Source organism: Aythya marila, assembly GCF_965140915.1.
Source record: "Aythya marila genome assembly, chromosome: 8".
NCBI lineage: Eukaryota > Metazoa > Chordata > Aves > Anseriformes > Anatidae > Aythya > Aythya marila.
Window position 1 is genome coordinate 21410146 of NC_139049.1, and position 27759 is coordinate 21437904.

At 60.6% G+C, this 27759-nt stretch overlaps 4 protein-coding genes across 4 annotated transcripts; 3 read left to right on the forward strand and 1 right to left on the reverse strand.

The window, feature by feature from the left end:
* Nucleotides 1–6: 6 nt before the first annotated feature.
* MPL (MPL proto-oncogene, thrombopoietin receptor) lies at nt 7–3982 on the forward strand (the record flags this gene model as incomplete). Its single annotated transcript, XM_082766050.1, is given in 5 exon segments — nt 7–1057; nt 1060–1158; nt 2789–2918; nt 3012–3187; nt 3342–3982. Coding segments are annotated over 5 exon segments (1179 nt in total). The 5' UTR covers nt 7–924.
* Nucleotides 3983–4373: 391 nt separating this feature from the next.
* LOC309880786 (uncharacterized protein) lies at nt 4374–5804 on the forward strand (the record flags this gene model as incomplete). The annotated part of the gene is made up of 4 exons (XM_082766051.1): nt 4374–4600; nt 4698–5183; nt 5299–5386; nt 5477–5804. 4 exons carry the CDS (start codon nt 4374–4376, stop codon nt 5675–5677), a joined length of 1002 nt encoding a protein of 333 aa, XP_082622177.1. The 3' UTR covers nt 5678–5804.
* Nucleotides 4933–13269, forward strand: CDC20 (cell division cycle 20). Its single transcript, XM_082766648.1, has 11 exons — nt 4933–5016; nt 6270–6472; nt 6995–7140; nt 7870–7966; nt 8419–8547; nt 8757–8953; nt 9631–9725; nt 10078–10309; nt 10497–10622; nt 10781–10898; nt 11230–13269. Exons 2-11 carry the CDS (start codon nt 6274–6276, stop codon nt 11406–11408), a joined length of 1518 nt encoding a protein of 505 aa, XP_082622774.1. The 5' UTR covers nt 4933–5016; nt 6270–6273; the 3' UTR covers nt 11409–13269.
* A 1532-nt stretch (nt 13270–14801) lies between these two features.
* On the reverse strand, nt 14802–25793 carry ELOVL1 (ELOVL fatty acid elongase 1). Its single transcript, XM_082765951.1, has 8 exons — nt 23999–25793; nt 18382–18452; nt 17806–17996; nt 17558–17638; nt 17334–17390; nt 16939–17044; nt 16650–16786; nt 14802–16266 (listed from the first exon to the last, which is right to left on the reverse strand). The coding sequence occupies exons 2-8, from the start codon at nt 18434–18436 to the stop codon at nt 16012–16014; spliced, it is 882 nt and encodes a 293-aa protein (XP_082622077.1). The 5' UTR covers nt 18437–18452; nt 23999–25793; the 3' UTR covers nt 14802–16011.
* Between the last annotated feature and the right edge of the window lie 1966 nt (nt 25794–27759).

Genomic DNA, 27759 nt, shown 5'->3' on the forward strand with positions numbered 1-27759 from the left:
TTCTTTACTGAAAGGGTTGTTGGGCATTGGAATGGGCTGCCCAGGGAAGTGGTGGAGTCACCATCCCTGGAAGTCTTCAAAAGACGTTTAGATGTAGAGCTTAGGGATATGGTTTAGTGGGGGACTGGTTAGTGTTAAGTCAGAGGTGGGACTTGGTGATCTTGGAGGTCTCTTCCAACCTGGATGGTTCGGTGACTCTCTGATCTCTGCTCCGTCACTGAGGTGCCCAGTGACCAAGTGACCAGGACCAGCCCCTGCAGGCAGCCCGGTGCTGTGTGCCCCTCGTTGCACTGAGGCTGCTGCTGGGAATGGCACATGGGGCTGCATCACCAGCCGTGCTGAAACCAAGTTTCAAGTGTTTTTTTTTTTGAGTTTTGAGTTTTTTGCCTCTCTGACTGCAAAGCCCCGTCGCCAGATGGAGAAGGAAGTGGGATTGGTTTGACAGAACTTGACTGTGACAAACTGGTGCTGGCTGTTCCCCCCCTTCCCTCCGTGCCCCCTGGCTGGCGGTGCTGCCCCCATCCCCTGCGGGGTAAGGAGACGCCGACTCTCCCGTGGCACGGTGTGGACGTGTGCCAGCAGCTCCCCAGCCCTGGATGGTGCTGCAAGGCAGAGCGGGTCCGTGCAGAGCTGCGAGAGGCAGCATGGGGTGGGATGGAGCCAGAGCCGCTGCCTGGTGCCCCATGCTCCGACGTGCCAGAAAGGACACGGGTGTCGCAGAGCACCCAGCAGCCTGCCCAGCCCCGAGCAGGGGCCTCCCTGCTTTCTCGGGGTTGTTTTTCTTCCCACCCCAGCCTCCCGGCGTGCCGGTAGCCACAAGGGCAGGACGTGCTGCCTATCTGATGGGAGCAGTCTCTCTTGGCACTGCGGCTGGCGGCACAGGGGCCGCAGCACGGTGGTTTTGGGCACGGGGAAGTGCCGGCAATGGGGCGGGGGGAGCCTCCAGCCAGGCTTCCTGAGCAGCACAGCCGACACTTCCCAGATAAAGGTATCGCCCCGAGGAGCCGCAGCAGCAGCCGGGGCGCTGGGAAGCACCGAGCACGGCACGCGGGATGGTGGTGGCCTGCCTGCCCCGGGGCTGGTTGCCCTCGCTGCTCGCCGTGGTCCTGCTGAGCCTCCGCAGCCTCACGGTGGCCCCCGAGCTGGTGACATCCCAAGGTAGGACCTGGGGGCCTTCTTAACCCCCCAGGAGGGCCAGAGGGGAGCTGGCGTGCTGGCCTGGCAGGGTGCAGAGAGACCCCCGCAGCAGGCAGGAAGGTGTGGGATCGGGGAGGGGGCACCCAGGTGTGCTCGGGGTGGGCAATGGAGCCCCCACTCACCTGTGGGGTGCCTCCCTCACTGCAGAAAGGACCTGGCAGCCCTAAGGAATGGTTTTGGGGTGGCAGCTGCCAGCCGTGTGGCATCATGTTGGGCTCCCGATGACAAGGTGTGAGCAAAATCCCAGGGCACGGCTCTGCAGCGCAGCAGCAGCACTGCTGGCTTACCGCGCTGCTCCTGTGCCAGGCTCGCAGCCCTGAGCGCCGTGTCCTTACCTCCCCGGTGGGATGCTCCCACCCAGCCCCGAGCTGGCCCCACCGGGCTCCCTGCTGCTTTGCTGCCCGCTGCACACCTCTGTTAGCCTCAGGTCCATCCGCATGGCCTTTGAGCCCCTCTGTAGGTCTTCTAACCTGTTCTGTAACACCATAAAAAGCATTAACAGATTAACTGAACGGTAGATCTCATGCTTCATCTTTTCACGCCCACTCAGGGTCTCTGCCCACCCTCCTACAGCAGGGTAGGCTCTTTAAGTCTCTCTCATAGGGGCAGTGGGAGGAAGGGGTTTGGGATCATGCTCTGCCTGCAGCCTCTACACCCTGATACCACTGCAGCGCTGCCAGTGCGATGCCTGAGGGTGCTCCGTGCTGGCTGCGGAGCACTGAGCTTTCCTAGGAAACTGAGCACTGAGCAGAGATGCTCTGGTACCGCAGCGCCGTGGGATGCAGCCGGAGCAGGGGGACACAGGTCTCTGCGCCACCAGGCTGCAGGGACCCGGCCACCCCGTCCCATGTCCCATCCCGTCCCCCAGGGCTGGGGGAGGCGCGGTGCTGGCAGGAGGCCAGAGCAGGCCGGGGGGGCCAGGAGGGTGCGAAAAGGGAAGAGCAGGTAGGAGGGAGGCTGGCGGGGAGCGGCTGTGGTCTGCGGCCAGGGGACGTGGGCTGGGGGAGGAAGGCGATGCTGAGCTGGGAAAGGAGGAACAGGGCCAGGGGTCAGGGCAAGGTAAGGGGCAGGGAGAGCGAGGGGACACCTGGCAATGACATCGGGGGACTGCAGTACTCTTACGGTCACTCCCTTCTCCTGGGGAGGGCTCCGCTGGCAGCGCAGGGGAGCGACGCTCCAGTTTACCCCTGCAACAACCGAGAGGAAGCGGTGCAGAGCCCCAGAGCCCCCTGTAGACCCCGGGCCGGGGCTGACACCCCCCGTGCTCAGCGCCGTGCGCCCCCACGCCAGCCCCAGGCCCCTGGGGCGCTGCTCCTCCTTATCGCACTTCCGCGCGCCTTCCGGCGTGAGCGGGGCAGGGGTGCTTCCCGCTGATCTCCAGGGCCCGGCCAAGCCCCCTCCGACCGCAGGGCTATTTCGGGATGGTTGTTTGTCCCGAAGGACCCTGTGTGCTGGGGAGGGGGGAGCGGGGCCGCCAGCCCGGGTCGCGGTGATGTGCGTGTCCCTCCCTGCGGTGCCATGCTGGCAGGGGCTCGGTGGGATGGGGACGGTGCTGTGCCCGGGGGTGCCTTCATGCCCACCCTCCTGCCAGACGCTGCGCTGCTGGAGGAGGTGCGCGAGGACATCCTCTGCTTCTCCCGCTCCTTCGAGGACCTCACGTGCTTCTGGGATGAGGAAGAGGAGGCGAGCGGGATGAGCCACTTCTACTACTGGTACAGCAGGTAGGACGTGGCCCGGCCCGGCACGAGGAGTGCTGTGGGGTCCTCCACCTGGCCCCAGGCCCAGGGTGCTGGAGGACCCCGTCTGTTCCTCAGGGACGTGCCCACGGCGTGTGCAGTCTCCACGCAGCGCCGCGAGGCCGGCGGGACGCGGCACGTCTGCACCTTCCCCAGCCAGGACGTGCGGCTCTTCGCCCAGCTCCACGTCCTCGTCCTGGACGCCGCCACCAACCAGACCAGGCACCAGCGGGAGCTCAGCGTGGACGTGGTGGGTGAGTCCCTCCCACGGCACAACACCAGGGCACCGGGACCGTCCCTACAGCTGGGCCCCTTCCAGGGGCTGGCAGCACCTTGAGCCTCAGCAGGGCCGGGGGTGCCCGTGCGGGGCTGCCGCAGGAGGGGAACGCAACGGCACGCTCCCTGCAGGTCTCATCGGCCCCCCGGTGAACATCAGTGCCCGCTGGGCCGGAGCCACGGGGCAGCTCCACGTGTCGTGGCAGACACCACTCCCTGACTACCCCAACTTCTTCCTCTACGAGGTGCGCTATAGCACCGTGAGCCCCCACAGCACGGCATGGGACCCCAGCAAGCAGCACACTGGGGATCCCCGCACCCCTCTGAGCAGCAGCACCCACCCACCCACGGCCGGGGAAGCCGCAGTCTCCCTGCGAGCAGGGCAGGTAGGTGCAGGGGCTGGGGTGCTCAGGGACACAGCGGCCCCCCAAAGCCTCACGCCTCTCCTGCAGGACCTGGTGCTGGCCAACACCTGGGTGGTTCTCCAGCACCTGCGGCCGGGGGTGAGGTACCACATCCAGGTGCGCACCAAGCCCGACGGCACCTCCATGGATGGCGTGTGGGGGCCCTGGTCGCAGGCGGTGGCTGCAGAGACACCCCACTCCTCCGGTGAGAGGCCGGGGGCTGCCAAGCACCCACACCCAGGAGTAGGTCCTGGGGTAGGTGAGGTGCAGCAGCTGGGTTTTGAGGGGCCAGGGCAGGGGAAGCAGCCCCCTCCCTGCCCTGGCTCTCGCCTGCCCAGGGGACATCGGGCTGTGCTGCAGCACCCCTGACCTGCAGCACGTGCGCTGTGAGTGGAGCTGGGACCCCGCAGAGCACAGCAGCTCCCACGAGCTCTTCTACCAGGAGACTCCACGTGGGGCTGGCATAAGGTGAGGGGCACGGTGGGGATGCAGTGCTGGCATGGAGCAGTGGTGTCCCCCATCCCGCACCATGCCACCAGGCACTGTGCCCTGCTCCACCAGCATCAGCCTCACACCTCCCCGCCACCTCCCCTGGCCACGCTGCTGCTCCGACCCTGACTTTCCTGGGCAAGAGCAGGAGGGAGGCAGCGCCGGCTGGGGGACAGGGGGCTCTGCCCCAGAGTGGGGCTGGCAGAGGGTGATGGCAGCGGTGCCACCAGGGCAGGGCTCACAGCCTGCTCGCTCACCGTGCAGGGAAGACATGTGGCAGCGCTGCGAGGAGGCCAGCGTGGGGACACAGGGAGCCCAGTCCTGTACCTTCCAGCCCAGCAATGCCAGCGCCATCGCCGTCCTGCTGAACGTCACCCGGCCCCACGGGCTGCCCAGGCTCAGCTACTTCCAGGAGCCCTTCTGGCTGCACCAGGCCGGTCAGTCCCAGCGCCAGCACGGCCCCGGCCCTCACTCAGTGGCTGGGTACAAGGTGCTGGGGTAGGGTGCCAGTAACACATCCACCATCCCCGCAGTGCTCACGGAGGCCCCGCAGCTGGTGGAGGCGGCGGTGGCACAGGGCCAGCTGAGCCTGCAGTGGCTGCCGCCCCTGGAGCAGCTGGCGGAGCAGCTGGATTACCAGGTCCGCTACACGGCCGAGAGCAGCCCGGACTGGAAGGTACCCAGCACGCAGCCCTGCACCCCGCGGCAGCCGGGGGCCGGAGCAGCCCCGTCCCCAGCCGGGCTCATCCCGCAGGTCCTGCAGGTCCCGCGGGCGGCCCGGGGACAAGTCCTGGACCTGCGGCCGGGCGCCCGCTACCGCGCCCAGGTGCGGGCCCGGCCCGTGGGGCCGCGGTACCGGGGCAGCTGGAGCGCCTGGTCCGAGCCCGTGGCGGTGGACGCCTCGCCCGACGCCGGTAAGGGCCGGGGACGGGGGCCGGGGGCGCGACGGGGCCCGGGGAGCGCCCGTCCCACGGCCGCCGCTCCCCGGGGCAGGCTGGGTCGTGCCGAGCGCCACGCTGCTGCCGCTGGGGCTCGCGGGGGCGCTGCTGGGGCTGCGCTGCGCCTTCCCCGCGCTCTGCAGGTAAGGACGGGGCGGGGGCAGGGGGCAGGGGGGGCAGCGGGGGCAGGGGCAGCACCCGGTGCCTGCCGTGCCCTGCCCTGCCCTGCCCTCCACGCCCGCCTCTCCCCGCGCCCAGCACCGTGAAGCAGCGGCTGTGGCCGCCCGTCCCGGACCTGCAGCGCGCCCTGGGCAGCTTCCTGCACGACGGCGGCAAGCAGGGGCAGGTGAGGGGCGGGGAGGGACGGGGCTGGGCTGGAGCCCCCCCGGCTCCCCCCACCCCGGGCCGCCCCAACCGTGCCGGCCGCCCCCCGCAGGCCCTGTACAAGCAGCCGGCGGAGGAGGCGGTGCTGCCCTGCCTGCTGGAGGTGCTGCCCGCCCCCGCGGCCGCCCTGACGCCGCCAGCGCCGGAGCCCGCCGCCGGCCGGCCGCTGCCCCGCGCCGGGGCGCCCAGCACGGACATCGCCAACCAGTCCTACCTGCTCGTCAGCGGCTGGGAGCCGCGCGGGCCGCCCTGAGCCGCCCCCTCCCCATAAACCACGACCACCGCTGCACCGCCTCCCCGCCTCCTCCTTCCTTCGCGCCGCCCCCCACAGCGACAGCTCCACCCTCCCGCGCCGTCCCCCACCACCCACCGACTGCCGAGCCGGGGGGCAGACCCGCCTCCTTACCCGCCTCCTTTCCCCGCCTCCTTTCCCCGCCTCCTTTCCCCGCCTCCTTTCCCCGCCTCCTTTCCCCGCCTCCTTTCGCGCGGCTCCACCAATGGCGGCGCGGCGCGCGGGAGGGGTCGCCATGGCGACGGGCGGCGGTTTGGGTTTGAAAGGGCCAATGGGAGGGGGAGGGCGGCGGAGGGGGGATTTAAAGGCTGAGGGGCGCGGCGGGGCGCGAGCCGCCAACGGACGGGGAGGTGAGGGGACCGGGAGGGTCCTGAGGGGATGGGGGGGGGGGGGCGCTGAGGGGATCCTGAGGGGATGGGGGGGGGGCTGAGGGGTCCGGGGGGCTGAGGAGGGGTCCTTGAGGGGATGGGGGGTGCTGAGGAGGGGTTCCTGGGCCTGGGGGGGGGGTCCCTTCGCTGAGCCCCCCCCCCATCAGGCCGCTGCCGCCCCGCAGCGCCATGGCGCACCTGGTGTTCGAGGCGGACCTGCACGGGCTGCTGAAGCTGGACACGCCGATCCCCAACGCGCCGCTCGCCCGCTGGCAGCGCAAGGCCAAGGAGAGCGGAGCCCCCGGGCCCGGCGCGGATGCCGGCGTGTCGCCCATGAAGCCGGCCAACCGCCTGCCCAGCGGCAGCAAGACGCCGGGCAGGACCCCCGGTGAGAGGCGGTGGGAGGGGTGGGGGGGCTGCTGGCTGCGGCTGGGGGCTCCCGGCCCGGATGGGGGCTTGGGCACGGCCCCTGGGGTCGCCCCCGTCTCGCTGGGCGGGCAGAGCCGCGTGGTGGGGCTGGGATCAGCCGAGCCCCGTGAGGTGTGAGCTGCGGCTCCCTGCTGGGGCTCGTGTGGGAGGGCTGTGCCTGCTGGCTGCCTCCTGCGCTGCCGCAGCGGCCCCTGCCCTCCCTCAGCTCTGGGCTCCGGAGATGTTGTTTCACTACAGCTCAAGGTGTTATCTCCTGTGAGTCCCTGAGCAGAGCTCGGTGCCTGCTCTGCAGGGAGGAGGCGAGAAATAGGAGATAGCTGTGACTCGGATGGGTTGTGTGCTCTGAGCCTTGATAAGGTCGTGGGACTTGTCAGGTTGGATGTAACACAGGCTGTGCTGGCGGAATGCTGGCTTGGTTTTGTGGAAAGCTTGCATACAGACTGTTCAATACCTCTAAGACAATGTGTGTGTGTGAATGCAGGTAAATCTGCATCCAAAATCCAGAGCACTCCAACGAAAGCTGGGGGGGACCGTTACATTCCCAACCGCAGCACGATGCAGATGGACATGGCCAATTTCCTCCTAACCAAAGAGAATGACCCTGCTGAAGACTCCCCTACCAAGAAGGTGAGCACATTGCTTTAGGATCGTGGCTGTTGCCAAACACCTTGACCTCCATGACCTTTCATGGGTAAGCAGGCTCCAAAAGTAAACATACGGGGGTGACAGCACCAGGCACTTGCTGCACTGGGCTTCAGGAGCCTGGGGTGAGGTGGAAGCTGTAGTGCCTGCAAATGGGACAGGTACACAGCTGCTCTCTAAGGATCTTTGCTTATGCACAGGGAAGAAGAATGTAGAGCCTTAGACCTCTGCTTCTGTTGCAGTCTGTGTGGCTTCTGGTAGCAAAGTTTGGGCTATTGATTCTTTTAAATAGGGCATGTTACAGAGACCAAAGCTGAGAGCCTGTGCACAGTGAAACTGCTGGTGGTAGCTGTTCTAGGACAATGGCTGCATGGAGAGCTGTTCTGGAATGTGTATGCTGTGCTCTGCAATGTGTTTATGAAGCATTTGGTCCCTTGTGGCTGTGGCTTTCCCCACTGGCCATGAGACACTGAATTTGACACACCTCAACATGAAAATCTGAGCAAGATGCAGTGCCAGTGTCTGAGGAAAAAATGTGCTAAATCTGCTTTGAGCTGCCTGTGTGCAGCTGATTCCCACAGCACAGCCCAATACCTGATTCCAGGAGAAGGAAGAGAGCTTAGGTGTATTTTCTACTAGCTGTAGTTCTGTCTAAGGGGTGGCATGGGCTTTGCGTTTGAAGTGAGTCTTGCTGAGGGTGGTTTCTCTCTCTAGGAGCAACAGAAAGCCTGGGCAGTGAATCTTAATGGCTTTGATGTAGAAGAGGCGAAGATCCTTCGCCTCAGTGGGAAGCCACAGAATGCTCCTGAAGGTACGATGCAGGGTCTATGCAAGTGGGTCCACTGGGGAGGTCTGGGCTGGGGGGCTGCAACATAGAGGCCCTGTGTTTGGCCATGGGAGGGATCAGCTGCCTGCTTCTCAGAGTTCTGTGCACACTGGGTCTCCCATCCAGGTTTCCTGAGGTCAGCTGATGACTGCCAGCTGTTAACATGTCATATGGGTGACAAATCTTCCTGATGTCTGCAAAAGCTTTAGACTCCCTAGGCCAGAAAGTGTGCAGCAATGGTCACTGAACATACTGGGATTAAGGAACTGGAACCCACCTTAGCTCAGCAGTTAATTCTGTCAGTGATGGTAGCACATGGTGCTGTTCTGAGTAGTTCTCTTCTCTAGGACTTCATTTTCACTGAAGGGGTTTTCTAGTTGAGTGGGTGGTCAGGAGGAAACTAGCTCAGGATAACCAAGCTGTTTCTCTGCACGCAGGCTATCAGAATAACCTGAAAGTGCTCTACAGCCAGAAGACTACACCTACTTCCAGCAGGAAGAACGGTAGATACATTCCCTCAATGCCAGACCGGATCCTGGATGCACCTGAGATTCGCAATGACTATTGTGAGTAGCCTGCAGTGCTGAGTGCTGGGATCACTGCACAGGAGTGCAGTTCCTAGGGTCAGTGTGATCTGAACTGGACATCTCTAACTGGGCTGTTGCAGTTTCTCATGCACCCAGACTGGCACTGACTGTTTCTGAGGTGTAGCCTGTGTGTAGGCAGGGCTCTGTGGGTCAGCACTGTGTGACCTGGATTCTCTTCCAAACTGCAGATCTGAATCTCATCGACTGGAGCTCTCAGAACTTCCTGGCGGTGGCTCTGGACAACTCCGTCTATCTGTGGAATTGTACTTCTGGGGAAATCATCCATCTGCTGCAGATGGAGCATCCAGACGATTACGTGTCCTCTGTGTCATGGGTTAAAGAAGGAAACTACCTTGCTGTGGGTACAAGTAATGCTGAGGTCCAGGTGAGTGCAGTGGAACCAGAGGGGCTGTCTAAGGGTTGCTGGAGCTGTGGGGCCTTGGAACACAGGCTTGGCTAGCACAAGCAGGATATGGTGCACTCTACTTGCCTGTACCCTGAGGCTGGAGGAGGGAGTACTCTAGGACTGGCTGGAGTTCAGTGAGCTGCAGCTCTTGGTGGAGAACTGAGGGGTGAAGTAGGTGACTTAACAGAGGCCTGTAGGGAGCATCTCAGGACAGTGTGCCCTGCCATGTCAGCAACAATAAGTATTGTCTGAAGGTGTCCTCGTGTTCATGTCATCAGGAAGTAGCACAAATTCAAATTGTTTTACCAGCTGTCGTGTGCTGCCACTCTCCAAAAGGCTTTAAGGGCCCTTCACTGCAACGAATCATTTCTGCAGCCCTGGGACCACCAGTGGTCGTAGTCTCTGTCCTGTGATGCTGAGGGTGCAAAGACCGTTACAGGGTAGAAGTGTTCCCATCCAGCTGTGGCTGGTGACCAACTGCAGCAGCAAGGCAGAGCTTCCAACACCTGCAATAACTATTCTGTGTACATGAGATAAATTTCAGTTTCCATACTGAAAAGGTTGAATACCAGAGCCTGTGTAGTAAGGTTCCCTGGGCAAAGCAACAGGGCCGAGTTTCCTTATCCTTTGGAGAACTCATTGCTCTGTCTCTCTAGCTGTGGGACATACAGCAGCAGAAACGTCTCCGAAATATGGTCAGCCATTCTTCCCGTGTGGGCTCCCTCAGCTGGAACAGCTACATCCTCTCCAGGTAAAGCTGTGTGTGGCGCTGAAGGACAGCATCCAGCTGCTGGAGCTTCCTGTTCTAGATCTGTCAGCGCTGTGGATTAGCGACTACAGGAGCTGCTCTGGGCTCAGGGGTTCTTACCTCCTCTCTCAAGGCTCTTACTCAGCCTGTTCTGTTGGGATTTTGGGGAGGCCTCTGCTTTTTGCCCTCTGTGCTGAAGTTATGAAGTTTCTGTGGCTGCCTCTCACGTCAGGAGGCCAGTAGTGCTGGTTGTGCAGGCTGAAACCCAGCAGCAGGAAGGGCAGTCTTGGAACAGCACAGAAATGGCTTTTGGTGAAAATGTGCCTCTCTGACCCTGCAAAACTCCTCCCTACAGCGGGGCACGGACTGGTCACATCCACCACCATGACGTCAGAGTGGCGGAGCACCATGTGGCCACACTTTCCGGCCACACACAGGAGGTGTGTGGGCTCAAGTGGTCCCTAGATGGCCGCTACCTGGCCAGCGGCGGCAATGACAACCTAGTGAACATCTGGCCAGCCACCCAGGGGGACAGTGGTGACTATGCTCCTGTACAGACCTTCACTCAGCACCAGGGCGCTGTCAAGGTGAGTGTGGTTCTGCTGTGGGTTGGGTGCATGTCTGTGTGCAGCACTCACTGTACCCCTTGCCTCGTGGGAGGGAGGCTGCTGTGTGCAGAGGCTGTGTGGAGCTGTTGTGGCCTGGGCGCTGGGATGTGCAGCTAGGGAACAGGCTGCCTCTTGTGCCTCTTACAACGAACCCTTTCTTTCTCAGGCGGTGGCCTGGTGTCCGTGGCAGTCAAATGTTCTAGCCACCGGGGGTGGAACGAGCGACAGACACATCCGCATCTGGAATGTGTGTTCTGGCACCTGTCTCAGCGCTGTTGATGCTCATTCCCAGGTGAGACACAGGCATCAGCTCGGTGACGAGTTCCTTCTGGCAGGGCCCCTACTGGCTCCTGATTCCTGGGGCAGGGGGAGCCATCAGGGGCTCATCCCTTGGTGGTGAGCTTTGGCACAAGTGGCTTGTAGCTTACCTGCACCTCTGCCTCTTCCCAGGTCTGTTCTATCCTGTGGTCAACAAACTACAAGGAGTTCATTTCAGGCCATGGCTTTGTACAGAATCAGCTGGTGATATGGAAGTACCCAACGATGACCAAGGTCACTGAGCTCCGAGGTAGGCTGGGCCCTTTGCCTGGGGAAGGGAGGGCTGTCAGGGGGAGGGTGGGTGTAACCCTCAGCTCAAGCAGCCTGCTGCAGGTCTGATCTGAAGTACTGGTGGTAGAGAATGGTGCTGAGGGACATGCTGCTAGAGGGAGGTGTGCCTGGGGGATGTTCAAGCACTCCAAATGCATACCTAGGATATCAATTCAGAGGGCCTCAGCCTGATGTGGGAACAGTGATGCGGACTGGTGGGGCTTATGGGATGCATGGGAGCAAAATGGGGAGGAGAAGGGGAGCAAATGTGGTTGTGTTCAAAACACAGCCCTGACTGCACACCTCCTTAGGTCACACTGCAAGAGTCCTGAACTTGACCATGAGCCCTGATGGCTCAATGGTGGCATCGGCAGCTGCTGATGAAACGCTGCGGTTCTGGCGCTGTTTTGAGATGGACCCCATAAAGAAGAAGGAAAAAGAGAAGGCAAACAGTGCCAAAACCAGCATCATTCACCAGGGCATCCGATGAGTGCACAGGGTTGTTGTGGGAGGGGGGTAAATGAGCTTATACATTGTACAGTATTTTAAGTGGTAATGTTAATAAACAGCTTCAGTTTGCTTTTTTCTTATGGAGTTTCCTGGAAGCAAAGAGCATCCAACTCTTCCCCAAGGTTTTGTTTTCTGGGCAAGCTGTGGAGCTCTCTGTCTATAAAGACAGGGTGCAGGCAGCCTGAGCCCAGCACAGCCCTGAAGCTGTGGCAGATGTTGCGGGGAGGCTGTGCTTCTGTCCCTCAGGTAGGGTGGGTGTGTCACCTGCCACATTCTTGAGCTGACACTGTGCAGTTTCACCTGTGGGTCTGCAGCTTGCTTGCACCCCACATGGGGACGCTGTAACAATGAAAGATGGCAGCTTGTGGCTCTGCTTTTGCAGCAGTAACTTCTTCAGCTGAAGTTACTGTCTAGTATCAAACTGAGCCCTACTTCCAGCCCTGGAGTGGAAGAGGGAATACCCCAGCCTTGTCAGCTTCCGCAGGGCTGGGGACCTGCTGCTGCCTGCTCTGGTAGCCAGCTGTGATGGGTAGCAGCGAGGCTTCAGTTAAAAGCAAAAGCACAGCTTCTGTATCCTGCCTCTTGGGTGAGATGGGCCTTGGTGTGCTTGTGCCTCCACACACAGCCAGGGGCAGAGGTTGCCCACTGGGGAGCACTCTGGGGCCTTGACCTTGGCACCGTAAGCCTGTACGCTGGTTCTGCTGCCTGTGTGCTGGAGCGGGGAGGTCCACAGGGGCAGAAATACCTGTTCCTGCAGAGTTCAAGAAATATCAGGTAGCTGGGATTTATGAGCACAATGTTCCTGTTGCAGAAGGTGGGGTAGAAATGCAGCTGTACTCGATCCATTAACTGTGATGCCTGATGCAAAACAAAGGTGCTGTTAGTTTATATTGTCACAGCCAGACTGGTTGCCATGTGCCATCAGTCCAGTTCACTGCACTGGGTTGTCTCTTATAGCAGCCCTCATTGCTCTGGGGGTAAGACCTAGTGCCAAGCAGAGCCTGGGCACAAGGCAGCAGTGGTCAGCTGGGACTAGGTGCAAAACTTGACCTCCCAACGCTTAAAATCCCATGCTTAGCTATGCTGCAGCTGGGGTAGATGAATAATTGAACCTTCACCAGAGCAATGAGCAGCCTGCCCAGAGCTGCTCTGCTCCTCAGCACACTGGAGCTGTGCTATCTGAGGCTGTGGGGCTGCACCAGCCCCATCAAGCCTGTCCTTCAGCTGCACCTGCCTCAGCACAGCCAGGGGTTGTTTGGGGAAGCCTGAGGCGCTGCACAGCCTGATTATCACCTTGGCCCATGCAAAGCAACACAACAAAGCCTGTGCCACCCATGGGCCTGTAATTAGCTGCAGGTGGATTAGTGTTTTCCCCTTCCTCTTACCACAGCACCATGCTGTATGGGGTGCCAGGCTCTGCCTCTGCTGTTTAAGCTGACCAAAGCCTTCACAGGAACGCAGCAATGGTACCAAGCTGTGCTGTGCCAGGGCCAAGCCAGCACATCTCTGCCCCCACCAGGGGAGGTCTGGACCTGATGGGGGCACAGGGCACGGCCTCAGCAGGACAAGCACCTGAGCCAGGTGCCTTCCTCAAGGGGCTGTTGGGGCACCCTACTTTGGCCACCTGGAAGCGTAAAGAAAGGCCAGTGGAGGAAAAGGTGACTCTTTGAGAAGCAGAACGCTGGGTCCCATGAGGAAGAACCCAGATAAAAGGTTTGGCCTGTCCCAACCCAGACCTGGGCTGCTTATTTAAGAGCTGTGGTGCTGGAAGTTAGAGTTGCCCTGTGGCATCCACTGCTGAGCCGTGTTTGTCATAGGTGCCTGTCTCTGGGAGAAAGGCTTTGCATGCCTGAAAGCTGGTGTAGTTTTTCCACCTAGCCCAACGTCAGAGCAGTTTGTCTTCCTCAGGGCTCATCTTGCCTCTGTCCTCAGCACACACCCACCCCCAGAAACTTTGCCTGACCCACCCCTTGAAAGCCCTCTGAGCATTGCTGGCAGGGGACAGCCATGCAGCGCTGTGCCCTGGGTGAGAGGAGGAAGGCACTGGGCTCTGACACAGCAAGCCCAGGAACCGGCCATATAGGGTGTGAATGCAGCTCGGAGCAACCCCTGTCACGGCTGGGACAGGGAATAAATCACCAAGTGCTGCAGCCAGCCCATGGAAAGATCACAGTGAACTGGAACAATGGGAGGAAGGCAGAGCAGAGCACACGGAGGAACAGCCCCTGTTTTAAAATACCAAGTGCAAGTAGTTTAAACCACTGTTACTATTTTGGGCAAAAATAAAGACAGTCCTGTCTTCACTGGGAGGGGCAGGGAGGGGAAAGGAGGCTCAGCAATGGCAAAGAGCCATCGGGGCTGGCCTGCTTCCTCCAGCTCCTGAAGCTGTGACTCTTGAGACCCCAAGTAACACTACACAGACTGCAGCAGGGACAAGAACTCCCCTGCCTCCCCGGGCCCATGGAGCAGTAGTAATTAGGAGAACACTTGCACATGGCAGTAGCCTCAGCTCCCCTTTAGGGCTTAATTAATAGGAGGGCAATGAGCTCTGTCTAACTGGGCAGTGCAGAGCTTTCTCTGACACCAAGCCCTGCCACAGGGCTGTGGCTGGGTTTCCACTGCAGCCCTCCCACACCACAACCCAACCTACACTGAAACTCGGCTTTGGCAGCCTGCTGGGCTGAGCCGTTCCTCACAGCCAGGAGCAGCAGCCGGAGCTGGTTACCTGCTCCACCTCACCCCACAGCTGTGAATCAGCACCAAGGCCTGCCCCACTCCTCACATGGTGATAGGGAAGGCAGCACTGGCAGCCCTGAGAAGCAGGCTCTCAGCTGGTAGAGGAGAGCAGAACACAGCTGGGGAGGATGCACCACTGCATCAGGAGCAAGCAGATGCACCCCACAGCCAGCCTGGGCTGCTTTCTGTACCACCCCACACTGCCATGGCACTTTATGGATGGAAGCTCCTTCAGCCTAAGCAGAGTGCCCCTGCCTCTCCCTCCAGAAAGCAGAGGGCCAGGGTCCTGCTTTTCCCCTCACCTGCATCCCCCCAGCTCCACACTTGGGGCCAGGACAGGATTTCTGAAAAGCAGCAGCTTCTCCTGGCCCTGGTCCCAGCCCGCACCCCTGCTCCACCCCAGCCATTCTTTCACAGGGTGGAGCCACTTTCACAACAGGAGCCCTGACACACTTCCTGCCCTCAGCGCCACTCTACCAAAGCACTTGGAAACAATCTGCCATCTGCTTCATCAGCACCCTGCTATCACCCTCTCCCCCCAACACAAACCTGCTACACCAGCTGCTGCTCCCAGCCCTGCCTCCAACCGCGCTGGGCAGGACCAAGCACCTGGAACAGCTTCAGAGCACAGCAAGCCAGAAAATAAGACAGAGCCTTTTCTCCTTCTGTCTGTTTATTTATGATAGAAGAGCAGCCCAATCTGACTGGGCCTGGCTCCTTCACCTCATCCTCAAGGCCATTGTTACAGCTTTGGTTACAGCCAGAGCAGGTGATGGGCACCAGGCCCAAGAGAGCTGCTGCATTGCCCTGCAGAGTGGCAGAGGGCACCTTCACCCAGGCCCAGCAGGATGGATGGGGGCAAGAGGCACTCGCTGTTACACCACAGCGGGGCACGCTACTGCCATCCCCCACTGCCTTCACACCGGGACAGAGGGCTGGGCCCAACAGCAGCCAAATTCTAGGGGCAATTATTGCTCAAGTCTTGAGTTTGCAGGAATGGAAGTTGTCCAATGCAAGATGAGCCCGGCCTCCCTCACTCTGAGCAAGCCACCAGCTGCCCCCCTGGATCCTGCAGGCTGAGCACACGCTCAGCACCCAGCCCAGGCACAGAAAGGCAACGCAAGGCAACCTGGGCTTATGTGGCAGAGGCATTTCAGGCTGTCACCACCCCACTACGTACCAGGCACTGGGCATGTGTATTGTACTGGGCAGCTCCGGGCCCGAGTCCGGTACTGGCTGCCCCTACATTCTCCACAGCCACACCTGAGCACAGACAGCAGGGCAGGACCCCCCACCTGGGCACACAGGGGCCAGAAGGGACACGCAGCACTGTGGCACGGAACAAGGTGGCACGAGGCATGGTAGAGCAGAGCACTCACACTGGAGCTGGCAGCAGCAAGCAGCCAGGGACAAGTCGGTTCATCCACACAGGCTCTGATGAGCCTGGGAAGAGGAGAGGGCACCAGGACAGGGACCAGTCTCTTCTTTTTGGTCCTACTCAGAAGGAAATGGCCCCCAGGCAGAAGGGCCAGATGCAGGCACTTGGGGGGAAGTTCCTTTGGAAAAACACTGGAATGGGACTGCAGCCCCACAGCTGTGATGCAGGCAGCTGCCTCTCTGCTCAGCAACAGCTACAAACAGCACGAGCCCTCCCGAGAGCAGGAGAAGTTGCCCATGGCTGCTCAGAGCAGAGGGGCCGGGCATGCAGACAGAGGACAGCAGGGCTGGGCACGGGGGTACAACAGTCTGTAGGCACTTGACTTGGCTAGTGGCACCCAGGAGCAGGGGAACAGGTCCCAGCTGCCTCTGCCCTGGGGCTCTCATTGGCTCTGGGAGGGCCTCGCCCTCTAGTTGGCTTTGACCTTGCCGTTGGTGACAGTGCCATTCTCATGGATGCTGCTACCGTTGTGCTGGGCTGCTTGCTGAGCCACCCTAGGCAACCGTTTGCCCTTGGTGTAGGACTGGTACCAGAAGTTGGAGAAGAGGATGAAGAAGATGGTCCCATAAATCCAGATAAGGTGGACGAAGATGGGGAACTGGTACTGGCAGCTGGGCATGAAGTAATACTGGGAGATGTGGACAGAGACGATCACGAACTGAGCCTGGGAATAAGGCAAAGGTGGGGACAAGTTATTCATGGGATCAGGGCCAGGGATCTCCCACCACAGATCTTTATAAGTTAAAGAAGAAGGCTCCTTGCCAACCCTACAGTACAGGTCAAGCATGATGAGAAGATGAGGAGCAGCCAGCAGCAGCTGGAAGAGACAGGGACAAGCCTCAAGGCAGTTTTTGCCTATCACCCTCCTAGCATGGCCCTGGGGCAGCAGGCTGAGCAGCACCCATGCCCTGTTGGAGGCTGCGATGGGGCAGTGCTGCTAGAAACCCAGGGTGAGAGGCTGTAGGAAAGACAGCTACAGCGCCTGGCTGCATCCAGGATATGTACATCAGAAGTGAGGGCACACACCCCACCCCACAGCGGACTCACCAGCTGGATGGCTGTGATGTGCTTCTTCCACCACAGGTACTTCTGGAAGGCAGGGCCCGCTGCTGAGAGCCCGTAGTAGAGGTACATGACAACGTGCACCATGGAATTGATCATGGCATGGAATGAGCCCATTCCCCCTGTTAGACAAGTTCACATGAGCATAAATCAATCATCTGCAGTAATCAGTACAAGCAGCTCCTAGGAGCCCAGCAGGGCCAAAAAACCCTTCCCGGGTTAGCTGGTGCTAACCCCACCCTCCCCACAGCTGGGCACACTGCCACTTTCTTACCTGGTCCAAACTTGGCTCCCCACCACCAGCTCCAAGGCAGAACAGAGTGGTGGAAGAGGTGCAGGAATGTGACCTGTTCATTCTTCTTCCGCAGGACAAAGATCACCTGCAACAAGAGCACAACGCATCAGGGACCAGCACCCCCAGCAGCAGCCAGAGCAGGCTGCACCATGCATTCAGTGCTGCTCCATCCCGCAGCTCACTGCCACCACAGCTTCCAGAGCTGTAACACTCTGCAAGTGGCTTCTGCCATAGTCCAGTGACCTCCCTGGCAGTGACACCAGACAGAAGCACTGGCAGCCCAGACGGGAAGGGCTGAAGGAAGCACCCACTCCAAGTCCCTGTCCAACAAGCAGAGACCAAGCCTCCCCCCAGCACAGGGCCTGCCCACTCACCGTGTCTGTCAGCTCGATGAACTTGGAGAAGACAAACAGCCAAGCAACACTGACCATCTGCAACAGAAGAGGGTAACAAGAGACCCATCCCAACCTGAACATGCTGCCCCATGGTCGAATGCTTCCATCTATCAGCCAGTTACTGAGTCAGCTGCCTCAGAGCAGAGGCAGGTAGCTGCGATCCTGCTGCCCTGACATTTATCAGGAGAGGGAAGAGAACTCACCCTGAGGGCCTTGGGGTCCTGTGAGAAGTCCACAGGGTCACATCGCCAGGTGTACCCAGTGAGCCACCCTGCCATCAGGAACTGCAACGAGAGCATCATCAGGGTGAAGATCAACACATCTGCCACTGCATCTCCCCAGCCCTGCTCAGAAGGGCAGGGAACAGTCCAAAAGCTCCCCAGCACCCACGCAGCCTGCACGGAGTGCTTTATATACACGTACCAGGCAAAGCCTGCTGCTGGCAACTCACCTCATAGACTATGTAGATCGAGAGTCCCACCAGGAAGAAGTTATATAGCACCATGAACTTCTTCAGGTTTAAAGGCTTCCTGTTTGCCATTAGCCGGGGACCCAAGGACAGTACAAAGTAGACATATGCCAGAAGGATGCCCATCACGAGGAACGGGGACTGCATCAGTGGGTAATCAGCAATGCGGGGGTCTGTGGAGAGCCACGGAACAGAGCAGTGAGCATCCAGTCTGCTACACCAACATCACTCACGTGGAGTGGAGGCAAGGACACGGAAATCCTGTTCTAGGACAGGAGCGCAGGCAGGGGGCAGCCTGGTAACAGAAGCTGGAGAGCCCAACCAAACTGGGGAAGGAACAGCCTGGAGCTGTGCTGCAGGAGGGCACAGGTGCCCCAACAGGCACCGAGGCAAGACACTGTCAGGCAGTCCCCAAAAATACAAAGCTGCATCTACACCAGGGCAGAGGCAGAAGGCAGCTAAACCCCAACTGCTTCAGGGCTAACAGTGCATCCCCACAGCCGTGGCAGCAGAGCACGGGGCCACCTGCCCTGCAGCTGGGCAGAGCCGAACACCCACCTGCTTTCTTCATGAAGTCCTGATACATGGTCACGATCCCCTCAATCCCCTCCATGGTGGTGGCACTGTCTCTGTGGAGAGAGGACGGGCAGATGAGGCAGCTGCTCCAGGAGGGCAGCCTGCGGAGCACGGCCCTGCACAACAGGGCACTGTGAGCACAGCTGCACAGGTCCTGAGTATCTGGGCAGCATCGCTTCCAGCCAGTTCCACACCAGCACCCGCTCTGCAGCAAGGCCACGTGCTCCCCATCCCTCATCCCTGAGCCTCACCCACCCCGCACACTGCTCTGCCTCACCCTGGCACAAGGCCCTCAGGAGTGGTGCAGAGCTGTGCCTCCCACCCACTGGTTCCTGCCAGGGTAGCACCGCAGCATCACTGCCGGACCCGCTGCACATGGAAGCAAAGCCAGTTAGTGCAGAACTAACACAACAGCAGCTTGCTGGCCCCAGAGGTCCTGGCTTCACAGCCAGGCACAAACAGCTCCGGACAAGTACTGCCATCCCATAACCCAGCACCTCAGGGGATAGGCAAGTCCTACAAGGCAGTGACACTTCCCTTCCAGACAGGGGCAGTACCCCAGGCTGGGGATAAAGCCCCAGGAGAAGGCTGATGACCACAGGCACAAAGGCTGGCACACTCCACACTCGCTCAGCCTTGCTAGGAGCACAGAGCAGCCCAGCCACAGCCTCCCAGAGGAACGGGCAGGGGAGTTTGGCACATCCTCACCCCAACCTCCCCTGCTCCCCCAGCCCAGAGGGCAGCAGGACAGGGGCAGTGCAGACCCCAGCCCCTCCCGACCCTGCAGCAGGAGGCATTTTCCTGCAGGGCTGCTGCCAAGCAGGCACTCGACCTGCCCCTCCAGGAAGGGGCACAGGAATTGCTTCCCATCCACCGGGTCACCATCCCATCCCAGCCTGCTCCAGAGGATTGCTGCTGCCACCACCAGGAAGCGTGCAGCTCCTGCCAGGCCGGCAGTGGGAGGCTGAGGCTGGAGCAACCTCCTGCCCAGCAAGGTCCCAGCTGGGAGCAGCCACCCACCCTGAGCCATCACCAGCATCTATCCTTCAGCCCGAGGACCCATGTGGTGCTGCCAGGCACCACCGCAGCATCGCTCAGAGGACAAGCACCCTCCCAGGGCGCCGTGCAAGCTAACAGCAGAGCTGTCCTAGCCCATGCCATCCCACAGACCCCACTCCTCTGCACCGGGCAGTGACACCCAGCTCCCTGCAACAGGGGCAAGGTGCAACACCTGCCCCTTCACCTCCATCCCCCAGTACTCACTGGCAGCATCACCCTGATCTGAAGTATTTAAGGTCCCAGACACACCCAGCAGAAGCCTGAAGAAGGCAGCAGGAACCGGAGCACCCCTGAGAGCCGCTCAGGCCCCAGCTGTGGATGGGCAGCACAGAGCTCCAGGCTTTACGCTGCGCTAATGGCAGAGAGGGAGCTCCAGACCTGTCTGTCGGGTTGCAGCTTTCAGCCACGACACCCAGCTACACCTTTATTTGCTAGATTGAGGAGCCCTCAAGAGTCAGTTCCCAGCACCAGTGCCGGACTGCTCAAGCTGTGTTTATCTTATCAAGCCAGTGAGTCAGTCTTACTACAGGGCCAGGGCAGAGACACGTCTGGGGTGGAACAGGAGCCTATTTTGGGCAGGCTGGGATGAGGAGATAGTATCAGTCACCTACAGACCTACATCTCTCGCTGCAGAGGGACAGCGCTCAGGCACCACGGGTCCCTCTGAACCTGATGCCAGCAAGGCTCCGGCACCACCCAGGACCCCAGCTCAGAGCGGCTCAGGGGTCCCAGGGCAGTCCAGACCCAGGTCAGAGGGCTCGCTGCAGTTTGGCCCTGGCAGACTGAGGGAAGGCCTGTCCTGAACATGGGCTCTGGGCAAGCACCAGGACCTCTACCAGGGCACAGCTACGCTCTAGACCCTTATGGGAGGGATTTGAGCTTTCCCACAGCTGTTAGGCAGAACAACATCCTGCTGCACTCAGCTACCAGCAGCCACCTCTGCAGGGCCTCCCCAAGGTCCCCGGGTCTCCACAAGACCTGGTATCCACCCTGGCACACTGCATGGTCCTGCAGCAGGCAGAGACCAAAGCCCACCTCACAGATAAAGGTGTCTCAGCCACCTCCATCTCCTGCGGGGCAGCCCCTGCCCTTGTGCAGCTGCAGAGGGGCAGCAGCAGAGCAGCCCCAGGCGTTACCTTCCACCACGCAGGAGGATGCCAAGTGCACTGGCCAGCCTGGGCCATGAGGGCTCCACGGCAGCCTCCCTGCTGCAGGCAGGGGTTTTCCAGCACATCTCCAGGACCCTCAGCTCACCCCTGCCATTTCCTCTGCACATTGAGGTGATCACCTTTCCACCAGGCACCTGCTCTTACATGCTGCACATCACAACGCAGGTTACAGCTCCCTGCTTGGTGCCTGCCCCCTCAGAAGAGGAGAAACTCTCCTCAGACTCCTCCAGGATCCTGAGCCTCTTGTGCAAGAGATTGGGAGGAGATGGGGGAACCCGGAGATGAGCCTTGATTAGCTGAAGAGAAATTAAGCAAACAGGTTCAAGCATCCCAAAGCACCTTGGGGCCCAAACACACCCCACACAGTATCTGTAGGCCTTGCAACACACCTGCACCTCTCATCAATAGGGTGTCACTGCCCTCCCAGGGGAAAGTTCCAGCTGTGGGCCACATTCTGCCCCAATAACCAACGCTGAGCACCCGATACCCACGCTATGCAGTTTGTCCACCACAGCCTTCCAAACGAGCTGTGCAGCTAATTAGTGCTACTCCAGCAAGAAGCCAGCCCCTCTGAGAAGCCCCAGCAGCCCGAGAGCAGCCAGACCCCAGCACTGACAGCCCAGCTCAGCCCACTCCCCCGGGCAGAGGCACGCTATCTGCACGCAGCAGCCCCGGCCCTCCCGCCCCATCAGCATTCAGGCCGGGGACCAGCCCTGTAATAAGGGAGGAGGAAGCCACCCGAACTCCCCACTGCTTAATTACAGACCCCAGAGCCGTCTGGCCGCAGGGAGGGCTGGCACCATGTCCTCACTCGGCTGGCTGGGGCAGGTCCGGCCCCGTGGGGCTCCGGGGGAGCAGCAGCCCTCAGAGGTCAGAAGATAAGCGGCAGGACAGAGGCTGTGCCAGCCCTCCGCAGCCCTGGCCTACAAGCTGGCAGCGAGGCTCGCTGCTCCACAGGAGGCCTCCGCCAAGCTCGCCCTGCCCAGCTCCATCACAGCGGCCTCCCAGCCCTGCACCAGCCCCTGCCCCATTTCCCTGAGCTCCAGAAACCCCCTGGGGGGCCAGCGGTGCCCCCACAGCTCCAGGCACTCAGGGGACACTCCCCAGCAGGGAGAGATCTGCTGGGGGCAGCTGAACAGGATGGGTCAACCCAGAACAGGCTGGGGGCTCTGGAGCCACTGCAGACAGGGCTGTACGCAGCACCAAGGCTGCCACCTCCAGATGTCACCAAGAGCTGTCACAGCTCCGGGAGAAGCTCCCCTTAGCTTACAGGGACAAGCCCCAGCCCCTGCCATGCAGCAGCTCTCGCAAGAGCTGCGGCTGGGATGGAGCTGGGCACCGCTCCTGGCAGCGCTGCTCCCAGTGCGGGAGGTGACCTGTCTGGAGCAGAGCAGTTTCTCCATCAGAGCAGGTGGGTGTTAATACCACACCACTATCTCAGGCAGCAGCTGTGAAACCCTCAGGCCTTTGGATGGCATCCGACAGAGATTACATCCTCCCCTTTGCAAGCTCGCTGGAAGGAAGAGCAAGAAGAGACTCCCAGATCAGCAGGCGAGCCCTGCGCGCTCTGTGCAGCCACTGCATCCCCCGCAAACTTACAGGGGAAGGAACAAGCCCACTGCAGTAGGGTCATGTAACCTCGTACAAAACCAAGCAGGTAATGGGTACAGAGGGCCCAGAAGAACGCAGCTCACAGGGAGAGGACTGCACCCAAGCACGAGCAGTGTTTTGCCACAAACAGCATCCCCAGGCTGCTCAGGCAAGCTGCTGGAATGGGCTCACTCCTGGTCACGTCCAGCACTGTGCCGGCACGCTCAGGGAGCTGCTGTCAGCACAGGCAGGAGCTGCCAGGGAAACGGGATACTGGGGGGAAGCCTGGCAGTACAAGGAACAGGGCACTGATGAAGTGAAGGAATAAAGAAACAGGGCCAGATACCTACAGAAGCAAAACCAACATCTCCCCAAGCTGGAGAGCAACCTGTGCTCACTGGAGTAGCAGGGAGGTGGAGGCAGCCCCACATGGCGCCTGGGAAAGGGCCCCTAGGGAGGGCAGGATTAAGCTGTAACAGAGAACTCAGGGATCAGCCCTGCTTGGTCCAACCCTGACGCCAGCCACTAGAAATAACTCGAGTCTTTCAGAGCCCTCCAGCAGAGGGGATCACCCCAGCCTGTACATGGGACAGCACCAGAGCACCCAGCTGTGGTTTTATCAGGCAAACACCTCACAACAGGCTTCAAACCCATTCCCACAGCAGTGTCTGTATCTTCACCTGGTGATCAGCGTGCTGTCCCAGCCAGGCCTGGGCATTAACTGGACAGACACTAACACAAATGGACATGAGATGTCTGCAAAGCAAGAGGCAGAAAGGAGACCCCTGAACTCCCTCCAACAGCTCTGACCACTCAAGAAGCCTGAGTACAGACTCAGAGCCACTTCTCATCAAGACAAGGGGACGCTGCCTAGACCTCACCACACCAGCAGCTTTGGGCCTCCCTGCCCTCTGCACCGAGCAGGCAGCGGTCACACAGCCACCTTCAGACAGGAGGTTATGTTTGCTGGCAATACGAGAGGTGCCAGAGACTCCAGCAGCAGCAGAGCTGCACCACAGATAGCTCAGGGTCCATTCAGCCCTCCACAGAGAGGCACCTCATAGCATTAGGCCTAGTTATCTCCACAGGCATAGGGGAAAGATCAGGGCTATTGCTTGTCCCACTGCTCCTGCACAGAGGGGGAAGCCTCTCAGGATTAAGTAGCAGCAGCATGGGATCCAACTCCATTTTCCCAGAACAAGCTGTTAACAAACCATGAGCAAGGTGGTAACTGGCACAAGGTTCGCAGGCTGAGAGCACCCCTTGCAGCAAAGCTGGAGAATGTGCTGCTGCTGTGACAGCTCACCACCCTGATCCATCCCACGCAGGAAGGATCAAGCCGAAATTAAGCAGACTGAGGCACCGAGGAAGACTCCAGAGCAATCAGAGCCGGTTGCTATCTCCACCAGCCCCAAGCTACTGAGGTCCCCAGCCGAGGTGTGGAGCTGGCTGTGACTGCAGCAGCCTGTCATCTGGGCAGCAGCAGCCCCACAGCTCCTGCAGGGACGAGCCCTGGCTCCTGGGGCCCAGCTCCTCCCTGCAGGAGCTCAGGCTGCCTCACCTGTTGGACGGGCAGGAACCAGACTTTCCAGCCCAAGTCCTCCCACCATCTGACAACCAGCAGGGCGCACGCTAGCACAAACCCAATACAAAACACAGAAACGCAGGCGAGATCTCCCAGGCTGTCACAGGCTGCCGATACCGCCTGGGAGTGCCTGCTGAAGGACCTTAGCCCGAGAGCTGCCTGCACTGCAGCCCCAGCAGAGAAGGGAGGCACCCACCTTCACCCACAGCAGCAGGCAGGCAGTCACGCAGCAATGCAAGGAAGGCAGCTTCGTAGTGTCCTGGATACACAAAGCTTTTCGCCACCAGGAAAAGCTGCAGACACCATGCACCTTGAATAAACTCACTTGTTTTCACCTACAAAACAGGCTTCAAGACACCTCTGGGTCAGAATGAGTTTTGCTCCCCTCCCTCCCCAGCTTCACCAGGGCTCCTTTATCATGCTCCTGTCCCAGAGGGCCATCCACCCCCCGCATATCTAACAGAACTTCAGGAAACAGAAGTGAGACTACTACACAAGGAAGGACCACAGGGGCCCAGGCTGCGTGGGTGGCATGGCTTAACCCCTACAGCAAGATGCAGCAAGAGGCTGCTGCAACAGCTGGCACGGAGCTGCTTCTCAGAGGAACAGGCTGTCATCAGCAGCAAACACCCAGGAGCTGAAGGGGCTTCCCTGGAAGGAGATGAGGACACAGCAGCCTCAGTCGAGCCCCAAGGGCTCAGCCAACTGTTTGACTCTTTAAACCATCCTTAAGAAGCTGCCCAGCAGGTCTGGTGGGAAGGTCAGCTACATCCAGCTAGGAATCTGCCCTGGCTGCATTCTGGCAGGAGAGAAGGTGGACAGCACCTTGGGGTTTGGACAGCAGCCACTGGGGCAGCACAGCAGGATGGATGCACTGCTACATGGCAATTGAGTGGATGAGATGCTCCAAAGGAATGCAGCAGCAGTGAAAGCAGCCTGTGTGATCCCACACCATCCACTGAACCGGTGAGCCTCCAGCTGGGATAGGAAGGGGCATTCCCCTCACTTCTTCCTGCCCTTAGGACTCCAGAACCAAGGCAGAAACTTATGGGGACAGCATCAGGCAGCCCCTCTGTGCTGCCCCAAGTACAGCTGTGGGAAGCAGCCCAGACACTGAGGTCCAGTCTGCTTCGCCACCTGTTGCAATGCCCTTTGGTTATGCTGCCCCATTAGGCACTGGGAGATCAGAGCAGCAGCTTCCCTGGCTGCCCCTGCACAGGACCCAGAGGCAGAGCCCAGCACCACCTACAGCAGGCCAGATGAGCGCCTGGCCACGTCCATCACACCTGCAGCCACCAGCAGGCACAGCCCCGTGCATGAACCCACCAGCAGCAGCACTGTGGCCCCCAGGAGGCTGACGGGGCCCTCCCTGCCGCTGGCACGCCGGGGCGGGCGGCCGAGCACCTACAGCAGCCGGCGCTCAAAGCCAACATTGTGCTGCCGGCCGCGGGGGAGGCCTGGCAGTGCCATGCTGCCCGAGGAGGGCCGGGGCACCTCTCAATGGCACATTGATGCTGGCGGCCGGGGGACGGTGCCGGCGGAGGCCGCTCTCGCCCAGCACCCGGCCGGGGGCAGCCCCAGCCCCGCCGGCACCGGGCGGGGACAGCCCGGCCCCCCCCGGCCCCTCCCGCCCCGCAGCGCAGCGGGCGGCGCCGGGGCCCCGCGGCGGGGCGGGGAGAGGCCGGGCCCGGCCGGGGCCTAGCGCGGCCGCCCCGAGCCCCGGAAGCGCGGAGGCCGCCGGCCCGGGGGCAGCCCCTGGGGGCTGAGGGGGGCACCCGAGGCCCGGCGCCCCCAGCCCGGCGCGGGGCGGGCGCTGTCACCCCGCGGCCGTGCCCTCCCCGGGGCGGTGACAGCCGCGCCCCGCGGCCCCGCCACCTGCCCGGCGGCACCCGGCCCTTCCCGCCCGGCCCCGCGGGGTGACGGCGGCGGCCGGCTCGCGCAGCGCCTCCACGCCGGGACGGGCGGACGCTGCCCAGAGCCCCCTCCCCCGCCGATCCCGCCCCGCTCCCCCCGTCCCCCAGCCCCGCCGCCCCCACGTGCGCGCGGCGCCCGCCGCCGCCCTCACTCACCGCCGGCCGCACCCCGCTCTGCCCGCCGCCACGGCCGCCCCGCGCTTAAATAGCGCCGCCCTGCCCCCTCCGCCGCCGCGGATTGGTCCTCAGAGGAAAGCTCCGCCTTTTAGGGCGGGGCTGTGCTCTCCCGAGGCCAATCGGCGGCGGAGCCGCAGCCCGCCCGTGTGGTGGCCACGCCCACGCCGGCAGCACCTCAGGGCTGGGGCTGCGCGGGGAGCTGAGGGGCTGTGGGGGTTCCTTGGGGGGGGGGGGGGGCGGATTTGGGGGCTGTTTGGGGTGATTTGGAGCGGCGAGGCAGCCCCCTGCGGAGCCCGAGGGGCAGCAGCGAGAGCTGCCGGCAGCTAAAGCGGGGGGAGGATGTAAAAGTGCGCTGTCCGAACGTACCTCCAGTGGCACCTCACGCAGCACCCCCAGGGTGCGCCGCCCCGGCAGGGGCCGTCATGGCGGGCAGGGACCCGGACACCGCAGCCTGCAGCCAGCACAGCGCCCACGGCACCCACAGCGCCCACAGCACCCACAGCACCCGCAGTGCCCCGGCAGCAGTGTGCACCTGCAGCAGAGCCGGGTGTCAGCTCACTGTTTTAGGGGGGCTCTTCCAGTCAGGCTTTTGGGAAGCATCCAGCTCCCGCTGCCACCTGCACTCCTGGCTGCTCCTCCAGTGACACCACAACGCTGAGCACTGGGGAGCACAGGGCGGGAGGCCTCAAAGACATCGAGTCTGGCTGCCTCGCCTCGCACACGGCTTCGTCGTGTGTTGTCCTCACAGGCTTATCAGGCTTCATCTATAAAAGTGTCTGGGCTTGGGCTCGCGCTCTGATCTGAAGGCAGTTTCAGAATTCACTTTTCTAATTGTTAGGAATCATCTTCTCCTTTCCAGCTTAAATTGATTCACGGCCAGTTAATATCCATTTGTTCCTGTGCCAGCGCTGTCTTTTATCTCACACAGGGCCTCACCTGGGTATTTGTGCTCCAGTGTGTTTGTAGGCAGCGATCACCTCCCTCTCGGCCATTTCATGGAAGTCTAAACAAGCTTTTCCAGCATCCTCTTGCTAGCCAGCCTGCCTGTGCTCCTGCTGCCTGGCAGTGCTTCTGGTCACGCTGCTGTTCAGACTCCCTCTCCTGAAGGTGGGTGACCAGATGTGGTGGCACGCTTGGTGCTCACCTGGTGAGAATTCCCCATTTGGACAGACCAGTGCTGCACTTGTAACTGTGCTCCAGGTGCTTGCAGCTCACAAAATCCCAAAACTGAAGTACAGAATTGCACTCATGGTGACTTTCACACCTTGTACGTGTTCCTTTCCTGCAGTGCCGATGCCTCACGACACTGGATCCCAGCAGATTTCATCCAAATACTCCTAATATTTTTAGGAGATGGTCCTTAAGGAAATTAATTTACGAGAACATCCACAAAGTACCTCAGCAGTAACCTTCAGCGTGTCCTGATATGCTCCCTTTCACCAGGCTCTGCTTTCATCTTGACCTTAACCACTCCTTCCCACATGAAATTCCTGTGCTCACCTCTGCCCCCACCACCTATCTACCAAGGTTTCTCTTGTATCAGCTGCTTCCCTGCAGCCTATACAGGGCCAATTACTTTGCAGAAAGGTTAGTCAGACATAATAGACCATATTTTATCCCACTTTCCATTTCCTGTCCATATGCTGAGTTACTCTTTAATTGAATGCTAACATCAGTCTGGCAGGCCTGCAGCTGTCTGGATCACTTTTTCTCCCCTGTTAAGTATAGGGATCAATCTTGTTTGTTCTGTTCACCTTTTATTTTATATTTTTGTTAGCTTGTCCTCCTTTTAATTTGAACCATCAATCTTTTAGCTGCTTCTTGGTCCAGTTAAGTGGAAATCTTGTTGTGTTGTTTGTCATGAAAT